Source organism: Rattus norvegicus, chromosome 5 (assembly GCF_021556685.1).
Source record: "Rattus norvegicus strain SHRSP/BbbUtx chromosome 5, alternate assembly SHRSP_T2T, whole genome shotgun sequence".
In the NCBI taxonomy this organism is placed as follows: domain Eukaryota; kingdom Metazoa; phylum Chordata; class Mammalia; order Rodentia; family Muridae; genus Rattus; species Rattus norvegicus.
The window spans coordinates 84,193,484-84,207,395 of record NC_141538.1 but is presented as its reverse complement, the minus strand read 5'-3'; the positions used below and the strand labels follow the sequence as shown (position 1 = coordinate 84,207,395).

At 45.5% G+C, this 13,912-nt stretch overlaps 1 protein-coding gene across 1 annotated transcript in view; it reads right to left on the bottom strand.

Moving 5' to 3' along the window:
- The window catches only part of Pappa (pappalysin 1), a 230,363-nt gene extending 219,271 nt beyond the window's left edge, over positions 1-11,092 (bottom strand). Inside the window, 1 exon segment of the mRNA NM_001401319.1 lies at positions 9,898-11,092. Within this exon segment, the coding sequence (NP_001388248.1) occupies positions 9,898-10,303 (406 nt within the window). The 5' untranslated portion in view covers positions 10,304-11,092.
- Positions 11,093-13,912: the final 2,820 nt, after the last annotated feature.

The window sequence follows — 13,912 nt, the reverse complement described above, 5'->3', positions numbered from 1 at the left end:
ACACACACACACACACACACACACTACTTTCTTTTTTTGTTTGAAGAAAAGTCTTAGCAAATGTAGTGGGTATGAGAAATAGGAGCTGAGGGAGGAGAGAGGGGAAGAGGGAGCCAGGTTACCTTAGGGATGCTGACACTAGAGGCTTTGGAAGAACAGAGGGTAAAGTGACTAAGTGACTTTGCATCTTAGAGTTCTTAGAGTTTGTGTGTGTGTGTGTGTGTGTGTGTGTGTGTGTGTGTGTGTGTGTGTGTGTGTGTGTTAGCCTGTATATGTTTGTATGTGTATGTATATATACGGAGATGAGAGGTCAACCTCAAGTCTTATCCACTCCTTGTGTTTCTGACTGGAATTTTGGTTCTCACTCACTAGTCAGTCTTACCCTGCAGGTCTGCAAACTCCACACCAGAGTTTTTATCCACAGCCTCAGCATTGGACGTACAAGCATTCACTATTGCTGGTTTTTTAGAGTGGGTTTTGAAGCTCAAACAGTGATCCTTATGAATGCATGGCAAAAACTTTACCAAATAAATTCTCATCCTAGCCCCTGAATTTTAATATTTTTAATTAGCAAAATACTCTCTGATATACATGATAACAAAGACTAATAGACCAGTAACTGACTGTGCTGTCTGGAAGTCTACAGTAGCCCTTGTCTAGTAAACACAATTATGAAGTTTGTATAACTTAATAAATAATTATCAGAAAAGTCCCTCAATGAGTGAGGGCTTTTATGGGAGGGATACTTGTGACAGCTGTAATTATTTCTAGTGTCAATGAGCTAGCTTCCAGCCATTAGGAAGTACTGATATCCACTAAATAATGCCTCCAGTCAGACTGACTGAAATTCTACCACTGACATTTTGGTATGCAGCACAGAGATTTTTGAGATTTCATTAATGTATATGTCAAATAAAAAGCAATGTTTTAAGAGCTGTAAGTCAATGATACCTTAAAAAAAAGAGTAGTGGGTCTTTTATTGTTTTTCTTTCTGAGAAAGGAGGAAAGTGTGTGGGCATGATTCCTCTGAGGGTAACAGGCCCGGGCACCACCTAGTGGAAGAAAAAAAGCCAAAAATGGGCGAAAAGTGGAGCAATTGCCAATGTCACAATTATACCCTAGGACAGCTAGGTTGGGATTACAATACTGTAAAAGGTTTCTACCAGAAGGCCCTTTAGGGCCAAGGTAGTGATAAACTTGTGACACCTTTCATGCCTCAGATAAGGAAAGTTTGTCAGAGAGAAAAGGTAACGTGAATAAAGTTACAGGGCAAGCTACTGATGGTCTTTTGTCAGAGCTGGCCTCTGCTCACCTCCTTCTTTAGACAACCTCGACTACACCCTGCTGCCTTTCCACATAGCTCTTAAGAAACCTTCTCTGCTCGGGCACTCAAATCTTTCACCTCCAACACCCCACCCACACATCCACTTTTTATATATATTTTTTGAATTAAAATTTATCTGGCATTAAATGACATGCCAGGTTTCTTGTTTGCAGTTTGTCATCTTCTCTGCCTAGCACCCAGAATATAACTTCACACAGCAGAAATTCACAAAAGCACCTGCTGAGTGCTTTAGACAGGGAGCTCACACATTCACTTTGTCTTGTCTTCGCTGATCGGATTTTCTGTTTTGTAAGTACACACTTTTGTGAAATGAAGCAGCTACTTTTTGGCTGTATTCTCACTTTTTTTTCAGTTATTTTTGTTGCCGTTTTAGTGTTCTGATGATGATTTATAAATCTGTCCTGAGTGGCAAGGGAGGGTAAGATAGTTTCTGGTTTTGCCAAAGAGGATAGACATGTCTACGATCCTGAATCATTGAAAGAATTGGAAATGATGTACAGTAAGGGTCAGCACAAGTAATATCAACCTAAGTTAATGATTGATCATTGGATTATCTGTCATCTAGACTCCGTTACTAAGCATTTTCCACAAGGAGACTGAGTTAATCTTCAGAAAAATCCCACGATGTAGGACCTGCTGTTAGCTGGACGCTATAGACAGAAAAAGTGAAGCCAGAGATATTGAGTAGCTACTGCAAGACCATGCAACTAGCTGGAAAAGGAGTCAGGGAATCAAATCAGGCTTACGAGTGAGCCCCGTGATCAACCACTGCAAAATATTTCCTCAGAAAAACACCTCCTCCATTTCCCCAGTCTCTTCAAAGGCTCCAAAGAATGCCAGACAGAAAGCACTCGGGGCAACTGGGGATGGAGAGAAATAGGAACTAGTAAAAGAAAATTACGACCATGGGCAAAATTGAGTGGTATATATTGCCATGCTACCCTGTGGATTTTTACAATGAGTGGTAAATCTCCTGGCATTGTGAGGAAGAGAAGGATGCTATGTTTCCTCCCATAGAGGGGAGTCTTATACAGCAACGAATTTTGTTATTCAAAACTATTTCAACAAGTGAGTCGCCAATAGCCCTGTCTGCCTGGTCTCTCTATTCTTTTTTCCTGAAGCTCTCCCTAGCTGGTCATGGTAACCAGAGTTTGAAGGTATACAGAGGTAGGGACAAGAGGGCATGCAGAGGATCCTAGTGTTCGATGCCTAGAGTGTATTATTACTTCAGTTAATTTCTGTTTGACCTTGGTAGAGTCCCTGAGGCTCTCCTGGCTCCAGCCTCTGTGTCCGTGAACACATCAGATGACAGAATGCTTGGGTTTTTGAGACATCATCTCCTTCTTTGGCTCTCTAGAACATGTATGTATGTATGCATGTATGTATTACACTTTATTACAGAAATATTCAATTACATGTTTAAAAGCACCACCAGAAATTTATTAAAAGCCCAAGTTTCTATAGCTTTTTTTCAATAGTGGCTAGCACTACATCACCATTTCCTTTTTAGCATTTTTCCCTCCCTCCCCAAGCTCCTATATTTTTAGAGCTTTTGCAACAAACACTAACAACAAAAAATAAACATAAAATCACCTAACATAAGGTGCTCCAGTGTGCATTTTTCAAATTAGAATCTTTTAAATATATGTGGTCACAATACTATAATCACACTTAACACAATTCCAAATCCTTACAGGTCAGTCCCTGTCCATTCAAATATTTTATAAAGGAGGAATGTGTCCTTCCCCCACAAAAGGAATTTTATAGAATGATGTGATTTATGCAGAATAACATAGTGAAAATATGTGGTAAGGTCTTGACCTCTACTATCTCTCCAGAGGCTTCTTAAAGTTGTAGGGCATGGTGTAAAGTTTTTACTCCACCTTATTTTACATACCAAAAACAGTGGGTCCCAGAAAGGAGCTATGAGCTGTGAAGGTCACACAACAGTATCTGGCAGTGTTTGGCAGACTTGTGAAGTCCCAACATCAAAGGACTTTCAGTGAGATCATGTATTCGAGAAGGTTTGTTGGCTCAAACTATCTATCCACTGCTGGGTGGATGATGATGATAATAACAATAAAAGTGCATTTCTAGCAATGTCCTTGACTGCACAAATTCATCCCTTCTCCTACCCTTGCTGGCATAAACTGGTTTTGATTTCTGCTGAGAGGATCTCCTGTCACTGGTCCCCATGATGATTATGATCAGGAGTTGTTGAATGTAATCACATCCTAATCCTGCCCTATTGGCCTCAAGTCACAGACCTCCAAAGGACATGAAGTCACCGAACTGTGAACTCTTGGTTGTCAATTCTAAATGTGCAACACCCAATCGACCAACCTTAGAAATCAGTTCTCAATTCCTGGTGTCAGGGTCCCAGGTAAGTATTCCTGGTGTTCTGCCCAACTTGGGAAAACAGTTCTCTGTGCAACAAGCGAAAGATCTGGAGACTCTGAGGGGTGACCAAAATGGTAAAGAGAAGAGGGAGACAAATACATGCTGGACAAGAGCCTTCCACCACAAGTAGAGAAGGCCACAAAGGAAGTCCTTTCTGTTGAACAGGCGTGAAGAGATGTTTTCTCTTCCTACAACCAGTACTGGTTTGAAAGAGATCTAAAAGTGAGAGGATTTTATGAAACATCAGGAACATATGTAGAGAATGTTCCAGATCTAAGCTCCCTTTCCTACATTCTTTTTTTGTGAGACTCTCTTCCAGAATTCATACGTTCACTTGAAATCAGGCTTGTGAAACACAAGCCTGTGACATGGACAGGCTTGTGACTCCATGCATGCATGGTTCTACTTGAAAGGAGGTACAAGTAAGAGAGAGTATGCCTCAGAGCACATGAGGAGCTCTAGGGGGAAAATGTACTGTCAAGGCCCAAAAATGCCAAAGGCTGGTAGGAAGCAGAGATTTCAGATGGGAAGAAAGCTCCTTGGGGTGTCTCCAACCTGGAAAGACAGAGTGTCATTTCCATTTACTACTTCATTTTACCCACCTGAACAATGTCACACTATGAAGCTCTGGTAGGTCTGAAACTTTCTATGTAGCTTAGGCAAGCCTTAAGGTTGTGCTGATCCCAGTTTTGAGGCCCTAGTGCTTTCATCATACATATGCACCATCGTGCCCAAACCAAAGGATGTGTAAAAAGGTGGGTATTCTTTGTATATCCCTGAGTGGTAGCTAATGAATCAAAATGTCTCACAGACACCTCTAAGCCATGGAGATCTGTGAACACAATATTCTGTATGACCCTAGAGTTTCCAGGTTACCTTTCTCTGTGGAGAGGGAGGATTAAGGTCCTTCTAAGGTTTAACAGTCTAAATCATGTCTGCTTGTCCATTGGACAGTAGCATAAAAGTAAAGGGGAGGTGAAAGGTAATTCACAGAAGAAGCAAGTGGCATGTGGCCTGTGACATATGTCACCATTCATTCACCTTCTGTTTCTGGGAATCTCTGCTTCCTCTCCAAGCTTGTGAGACTCACAGTTTTCAGCAACCCTGGACTCCCTTTGACTCTTACTAGCAAGGGGTCACCCACAGGGCAAAGGAAAGAGCAAAGTCAAAGAAGAAATTAAAGTCTAGTGGTTCCCAAAGGTACAATGCTGACTCCAGACATCCCTCAAAATTCAAGGGAGGGTACTCTAAGTGTGCACAAGCTAGCTTACCTTCCAAGAGACCCAGCATCCCCCCAAACAAACAAACAAACCAAAAAAAAAACAAAACAAAACAAAAAACAAAACCAATAACTGGAAAACGTGCAGGTGTATGTTTACTAGCTGTGATTACCCTCCACTTATTCTCAAATAGGAGTGGACTATCTTCAACAATTGCTGTATGTTGTTGAAATATCCTGAAATCATTATGCCCATTTCAGAAGGTAGATAACACACACACACACACACACACACACACACACACACACACACACACACACACAGAGAGAGAGAGAGAGAGAGAGAGAGAGAGAGAGAGAGAGAGTCAGAGACAGAGGGGGGTGGGGGGTGTGGGGTGTGGGGGAGAAATGTATGAAAGAATAGGGAAAGTTACACAGCAAGAGGGCTTCGGGAAAAATAAATCTCCAGCCTGCTGCTCAGTCTGATGATTTGATGTGAAAGGGCAACAGAACTGCCAAGTTTGATCCAAACTCCAGGTGAAACCTCTCCATTCCTTACTCTCTGATATAGAAAATTTTGGGTTGGCACAGAGATGTCCAAGGGAATGGAAAGGTTCTGCAGCCAGATTATCACTTCTCTTGCCCTACAAACAGCAGAGGGACCAGGTACTTTTGGAATTGTTTTCCTGGATAGAATCTATCTACATGGGGGGATGTGGAATTTTGGACCAATTCCTTTAGCTCTTTGACACAGATTATGCCTCTATCTCTGTCTCTGTCTCTCTCTGAGTATATATGCATGTGTGCTTGTGTATGCATGTGCGTGTGTGTGTGTGTGTGTGTGTGTGTGTAGTCTGTGTGGATACCAATGCCCATCTCTCAGAGTGGTCAGGAGGACAAAATTCTCAGGTGTAAAGCAAGCTTAAAGATGACTGCTTGGTAGAGAAGGCTTTCTGCTTCCCATTATCCTCAGCCCAGGAAGCTTGAGAGCTCTGAAACATCCTAATAACAGGCCTGCTCTAAGTACTTTTCACCCTTGAGCTCAGTCACCATTTACACAGCTCTGTTGTAACACAAGTGCTGTTCTTCATGGATAAGGAAGTTGGAGCCAGGAGGAGCCAGTTAGCTTGTTCAAGGTCACAGATGCACAAGGACAGAGGTAACCTGGCTACTGACACTTTATCATGACCAGTGTGGTATTCTGCATGCACCTGGAGCTACAGCTGATTACAGAGAAAGCTATGCTCATGTGTGAACCTCAGGTGAAGCTTCTGACTTTTTGAAGGGCTGAGTGAGAAGGAAGACATGACCTACAGAAGGGAGGAAGAAAGGGGTTCTTGAGAGCAATTAGCAAACTTTATTTCAACACTTACATCAAAAGAAAAAGGATTTGCCAGCAGAGGTGCCGGGTAGTACTAGGGTTTAACCCTCATCTCCTTCTGAGGTGGAACTCTGAGTCACTGACCGAAGGGGACTGAGACTAGGGTAGGAGGAAAGTAGTGCTTTCGGGGGACATTTTTCATGTCAGGAGAAACTTCAATAAGTCAACTGCCACTGGGGCCTCTGACTTCATTGAAAAATCAATCTATTGCTTTCTGTTTCTTTTATACTGTAGGGGTGGTAGGGCATGTAGGTGTTGGCTGGGGACAAGAGGCAGGGGTCTGAATCTGTCAAAAGCAGAGATGTGTCAGAACACACACACACACACACACACACACACACATACACACACACACCCTGGATGGTGGACCTTGTAGAATGAGAGGAGCCTGTTTATGAGACATCTCCCTGCCAGGTAGCAGGTGACCTCTGGAAATAGGAATGCCAGAGGTTCCTGCCCCTAAGCTCTGTCACTCAGCACACCCTCTGGTCCTCTGTGGATCTCTTCCCATTGGCCTGAACCACTACTGATGTATAACCTCCTGGGACCCTGTTCAGAGTAGCCCTAAAGGAGTCTTCAGTTCTAAAACGTTCCTTCAGCTTTGGCGGGCCCCAGGAGAATCCTACACCCTCAATACTTTCTAACAATGGTGACTTCAAATTTCCCTGCACAAGCTACTGTTCTCTCTCTCTCTCTCTCTCTCTCTCTCTCTCTCTCTCTCTCTCTCTCTCTCTCTCTCTCTCTCTCTCTGTGTGTGTGTATGTGTGTTCACTTGCCTTTCAGAAAAATAAAAGACATGATTTCTGTGCTTCAGAAGCCTACTCCTTCCCCTTGCCTTTTTCAGTGACTGTCTGAACCAGTGTCCATGAAGTGAAGTTTGAACCCAGGCAGAAATAGAACCAGGGGCCAGCAGATCTGGGAGCACTCCCGCCTCCCAGGAGCTGCAAGGCCTGCTGCTGCCAGACGACAGACCCGGTTAACAGCACCGTAAAATTAGACCTTTACGAAACCCAATTGAATCGTGCAGTCTAGTGATGTAAGGCAGGCTGGAGAGAGAGAGAGAGAGAGAGAGAGAGAGAGAGAGAGAGAGAGAGAGAGAGAGAGAGAGAGAGAGAGAGAGAGAGAGAGAGAGAGAGAGAATCCCTGGGCCTGAAATAGCAGTTGCAAACCCTGCTGAACGAGGAGTGCTCTGGAGATAAGTGACCAGGGATTCCTGTGAAAGTGGTGATGCCCCCCCCCCCAGAGAAAACTAGCAGAGGTAAGGCAGCCAACCCACACCTGAAGTCACTGCAGACAACCTGAGGATGCTCATTGTCACCCACTTCGGAGTCCTGTCTCCGCCAACCCAATTTAACCACGGATCAGGGAATTAAAAAGTACTTCTAGAAAAAAACGCTCTGTTTGTTTGCTTTTCTAATTCAAGGAGAAGCAGGCTCTCTTTAGACCTACAGTATGCTCCGTTTGGAGGATAAGGCAGAGTAAGTCTGGCTCACTGCCAGGTGTTTACACACTGCCAAATCTGGCTCAGATTCAACTAGGGGAGGGGGTTGGAAATCCACCAGAATTCTCCGGAGAACAGCTCCTAGGCTTTCTGGGGCTACATGGCAGTAGCGCCATTTATTTATTAATTTATTTACTTACTGTTTTGTTTTGTTTTTTTCTCTCTTCCGTTTTGTGAGGAATGTTATTTCCACGCATAAAAAGAACCAGGCATTTTATACGAGCAATAATAACCTAGCATCCCTGATCCAATGAAAGTATTTTACTGCAACAATCATTGTAAGAGCGGATTACGTGTTCCAGAGAACAGGAAAAGAACGTTGGTCTGAGTTAGATACTTGGAAGCCAGTCTCCCATGCAACCCCGTGAGACATAGATTTGTATATATGTATATATTAAATGTACCCACTATCTCTACAACCCCGGGCTTTCCTCTGGGGGGGTGGGGAATCCCTTCCGAATCACCAACACAACAGGTAAAGAGCAGCGAAGCCAGACCTACCCATCTCTTAACCCCACTTTCAAGCAGCAGACCGCTATGTTTTGAAAGTGAAACGTGCGCACGCACACACACACACACACACACACACACACGACACACACAAACACACACACAGAGCGAGCGAGCGAGAGAGAGAGAGAGAGAGAGAGAGAGAAAGTCAGTCCTGAATTATCATCATCTTCATGATTATTTTGAATCTTGCCTCCCCGTTCCTTGTTGTACCCTCCTCTGGCTGAGGATGGTTTGGGAGCTGAAAGTGAATGAGCTCCGTTTTCCCTCTCCTTTCCAGGGGGGAGGGGGTGGTGGCTAGCGATGACGTCAGTTGTGTCTGTGTGTGGAGTCCTTCTTGCTCTCCTTTGGTAGCTGGAAAGTGGGAGCTTTGAGGATACATTTGATTGGCATGATGGCAGAGTTTGGGTCCCCCGAAGGTGACTTCGGGTAAATAGGAGAGTCAGTGCAGTGTTAAGAAAGGTCTACACCAAGGGAAAACAGCAGCAAACTGCCTGAGAGTGGTGTGTAAGGGGTGGGATCGCGAAAGCCTCTGCTCGCTCCCAGGCTGCAGCGAAGGGGGAACCCCTAATATAGCTTTAAGGCGTCCCAGGACAGGGCAAGGTTGTTTATGCAGTGAGGGAATCTCCCAGACAGAAGAGGCAAAACTTTCCTTCTCTCCTCCATCGCTGCCCCCCTTCACCACCCCTCGTTTTATTAAAGGCATTTCCACAGATTCATTTAGAAGGGAAAATGGATGTTGAGGCGTTTGGAAGGTTTGCAGCCCTCGCAAAGTGTCCGGTTTCACTACGGAGCAGCGACGGGGAGAGAGGGAGGGTGAAGAGGGAGAACTTAAATCTACTATGGGCTCATAAAAGTACCCAAAGAGAAAAGCGCCAGAGTCTGGTGAAGGCTGGCAGAGTGTGCGCTACGAAGGTCTGACCCAGCCGTGAATGACATGCTACCGGCTTTAAAAGCAAGGACCCGGGAGAGGCAGTGTGGGTGGCTATAGTGGTGGGGGTGGATCCCAGAGGCAAGCTTCAGGCAGAGAGCAACTTTGGGGTACTTCTGGGACTTCTAAGTCTGGCAATCAAAACTACCTGGCCCATGCCTACTTTGAGGCTAGCCAGGCTACTGAAGAATTACTTAAGAATATCAAAAAGTAAAGAGAAATGAACGGTTCCCTGCACTTTTTTCACAGGCAATCTATCTGGGTCCTGTACCTTTCCCTCCCATACCCGGACAATGTCTGTCTGCACATCCCCAGCACCACCTAAGTGTTCTGGGTTCCCGGGAGGATCAGCTATCTCTAGCCCATGGTCTTAGACAGGCACCGAGCTCCCAAGTGCAGCTCCCCAGAGGCCGGGCAGCATCCCTTCTCAGCGCGCCCATTCTGCAGATGGGTTAAAGCGAGTCTCGCTTCCGTGGTCCCTGCGCTGCTCCAGGGGCGACTCCCGCATACCCACCAACCACCCTCACCCCCATACATCCACGAGCGACCCGGAGGGGTCGGTAGAGACAAGCGGGATGGTCTACCTGACAGGGCACCCCTTTCGCCTTACCTGTGATCACGGCTGGAGACTTCTGGCCACCTTCGGCTCTCAGCCACACTTGCAGCGTGAAGGCGTCGCGGGGCAGCTCCAAGTCGGCCCGGAGACGCAGCTGCTCCCCTCGCCCGCTGAAATAGAGCGCCCGGCTCGGCGGGCTCGGCTCCTCGGCGCCCCTCGCCGCCCGCTGCTGCCGCCGCCGGGGGACGCGCACGGCTTCCCAGGCACCGCCCGGAGGCGGCGGCGGCGAGGCGCGGCGACCGCGGGCCGCCCGGGTGGCGCAGGTGGCCGGTCCGGCGGCGGGGCGCGGGGGGCGCACGGCCCGAGGGTCTCTCCGGGCCCGGCGGGGGCGCTCGGCCAGCCCGCAGCCCAGCGCGGCGCTCAGCAGCCCCAGGCGCAGCACCCAACTCCAGAGCCGCATGTCCGACGGTCCCCCCCGCCCCCCCTGCGCCCCTGCACCGCCGCCCAGAGCTGCCAGCTTAGCTCCCGCCTAGTCTCTGATCCCCTTCTCGTGAGAGCCCCCTTTCCACTTGCTTTTTCCTTTTCTTTCTCGCTTTCCTCCTCAAGGTGTGTGCTCCACTCCCCCCACCTTTCAAAAATACAGTCCAACTCCTCCTGGTTGGCAATTAATTTCTCTCCCCGCTCCTTTATCTGCCTTATTTACCCCCTCTAACAGCTGGATGCCTTCCTCCTTGTTTTATTTCATTTTATTTTATATATTTCTAGCTCTTCAAAAAAAATCTCCTCTAACACACTGATCAGCTGAATTCCCTCCCTCCCCCCAAGATGCTCTCATTTCTTTATTTTTTGCGTCCTTTATAACACAAGCCACAGCCCCCTTCTCCCCCCCCGCCCCCTCCCCTCCCTCCTTCTTCACGAAATGAAAGGAAAGAGGGGGAAAAATCCCTTAGAAGATGAGTAAACAAGCGTGTGCTAATCTGTTCGCCAGCACTCCACCTTCCCAATTGAATGAGTCCCTGTTCAAACTGCGGGGATCATGACCAATCAATCGGTTCGGAGAGGCCGATCCACCCAGCCTTCCTCTACTTTGCAGTTTGTCTCCTTCCCTTCGCTTCAGCTTCTCCACCCCCTCGTTCTTCTTCTACTTCTTCTTTTTTTAAAGAAGACAATCTTAAAGTAACAATTTAATGCAATTCTGTACACACCCCCTTACGGTCCTCCCTGCTCTGCTCATTCCAGCTCAAAACACACGCGTTCTGGTTTGTTTTGCTTTGCTTTGCTCTCCCGTCACCCCCGCCCCTTATTTTTATTTTTATTTTGCCTCGTGGCGGGAGAGAGAAATCTTTCAGAGTCTCATTTGCCCTTTGCTGTTACACGTCTCCCTTTTCCACAACACGTAATGCGTTGAAACTTAATTCTCACAGTCTTTCTCATCTTCCTCCCTCCCTCTTTCTTTCTCTTTCTCCCGCTTTTCTTCTCTTTCTCTGTCCCCTTCCTTCATTCCCCTCATTTTCCCCTTCCTTTCTTTCTTTGACTTTTTTCTTTTTTTGCCTTTCTCCTCTTCCCCTCACCAAATTTTCTTAAAGTTATACTGTAGTAAGTTGGCTCTCCTCTTCCCTGAGCCCCCGATGCTAACTTTCAGGCTTCAGACTCATTTCCCAAATCTTCATAGATTGAACAGAACATCAGAGGAGAAGTGTTTCCAGGGCATCTCCCTTTGAGGCACTGTGGACCAGTGCTTTGCCCCCATCATTGCCCCTGAATAATCCTAAAGCATTCAGTTGGTCATTGAACATACTTTTTGTTGAATATACATGGAAAGAAAGTATGGATTTGCCCAATTTCAACCTTAAAAACAATCCAAGCCTCCTAATGCTGTCCCAGGTAGTAGTCTGCTGCTTGTGGCTCTACATTTTGAACTGAAACATGTATTTCGTATTTCTTTTTTTTCTTTCCCCCCTCTTTATGGAACTCAAAAGCTCCCCCTTATGGCAAAACAGTTCTCTTTCCTTCGAGTGTTTAATAAGTCAAAATGACTTAGCCATGGTGGTTTAGAAATTATTAGTTCCTTGCCAGTCTGTCCAAATAGTATCACTATAAAAAGATGTCATTCCAGGTAGAATGTATGGTGGAAAACTGAGGTGTAGTTGATGCTACTAATTAGTGACTTGCTGTCCCGTGGTATTCCCATCCTCCGGGCTGTTCCAGATCCTTCCTTAGAGTTAGGATCTTTGCTACATGCTCCAGGGAGGGAGAGAACCATCGGAGACTATTCGCTGGTAAATGGATATAGATTTGTAAGACGGCCAATGACTCAGATCTCCCCTCCATAAAAGCTGAAATGTGGTAAGCAGGGATCATGGCACTGATCTGCAAGCCAGCTATCGCAGTTTTGTGTCCTCCTGTTCAGGGAAGAGCTTGCTATATAGTGTAAGGCTAAGAGTTCTGGGACTCAGGTTCTCTACTCACAAAGTGATGCTCATTCCACCCTCCACTCTTTAGAGACTGGAAGGAAAGAAAAGAAGATAATGTGTACAATGCCACGGGTAAAAACATTCCCTTGGCAAACCTCTCACTGTCTACAACTTTGATTCACTTACACAAGCTAGGAGGCTGTCCTCAAAGAAGGAAAAATATGGAGGATGAATTGCATAAACACTCTCATTCAGTATTCCCCTCCCCAATGATATCTGAAATGTGATTACTGCTTACTTCGGTTATAACAACTAGTATTGTATTTGGAGACTGCATTTCCGGAGGTTTATAAGCCATCCTGTACAATAGTTTTAATATTTGTAGTTTTAATATTTTAGAATTTCATCCACTTTCTAACCAGGAATGAGAATAGGAGGCACATCAACTTCCAACACATACACAACTTGACCTCCTGCTAGCCATTTCTCTGTAGCCATCCATTCTGTTACTTTTACAATGAGAGTATGCACTTCACAGCTTATTCTGAGTAGGAAAATTTCTGAGCTGTAGAATCTGTCTATGAGCACCTTGTATTCAGCTGTTCCCATCAAGCTCAAATTGCTCCTTGGGTCCTTACTTAGATCAAAATATCTTCTTCCCCTCTGAAAGTGAATGAAAGGAAAGAATAGATATTATAGGTTGTCTTACTCATCCTTAAATTCATTGGGAATGTTTGGGAAAACCTTTTACTGACATATTACTAAATGGATGATTAGTAATATACAGCTAGGCCAGCTAAGTGGCACGGTGGGTAAAGGCCAAGTCTGCTGACCTGAGTTCAATCACTGGGACCCACATGGTGAAAAGTAAAATAAAAGTTTAGCCGTCTAATTACCCTTTCACCTCACCTGTCTTGGAGGCTACTCATACCCTTTGTGTGCAAATGGATTTACTTGTTTTTATGCTGGAGTCTCATTGATGAATCACACACTGTGGCCCACAGGCCATTCTAACCCATGGCTTACACACGGCCTCTGCATTGACTTACATGTAAAATAATGATTCATCCTGTACTGCTATCCCCTGTTAAATTAGTCATGTAGTCTCTTGTAGATTTTTTCCTTATTTTTATCTTTCCATTTCTCCCCCATTTTAGTACCAGAAACTATGCAGCTATGCTACTAGATCCCATTTAGTCTTGTCAAACCTACCCAGTCCCTGGTTCCCTTCTCAGGGTCACTCTTAGGTTTCTGAAGAAACTTTTGGTACCAAACCCTTCTTACTCTGTACTTTCAATCCTTGGGGCATACTCCCACAACATGCATCTTATCTGGAAGTAGTTGAAAGCTCTATATGAAGCCCAGAAGGCTACAGGGTGCTATGGAAGTTAGAGTAACAATGAAGTAGCACCTTAGAGTCATAGATGAGTTTGAGTGGCCCAAAGTACTGAGTTCTGAGTCCCTGTGACCTGGGTTCCTATGATCTTCAGCAAGTCTTAGTTTTTCTGAGTCTTAGTCGCCATACCATGGTGCTGGCATGAGGATTAAATTAGTGTATTGTATGACATAGTAGTAGCTGCTCACTAAAAGATCACCCATACTTCTTTCTGTAGATTTAAATTTAACAGCCACTGGGCTTCTCTTTCAGCTTTCCT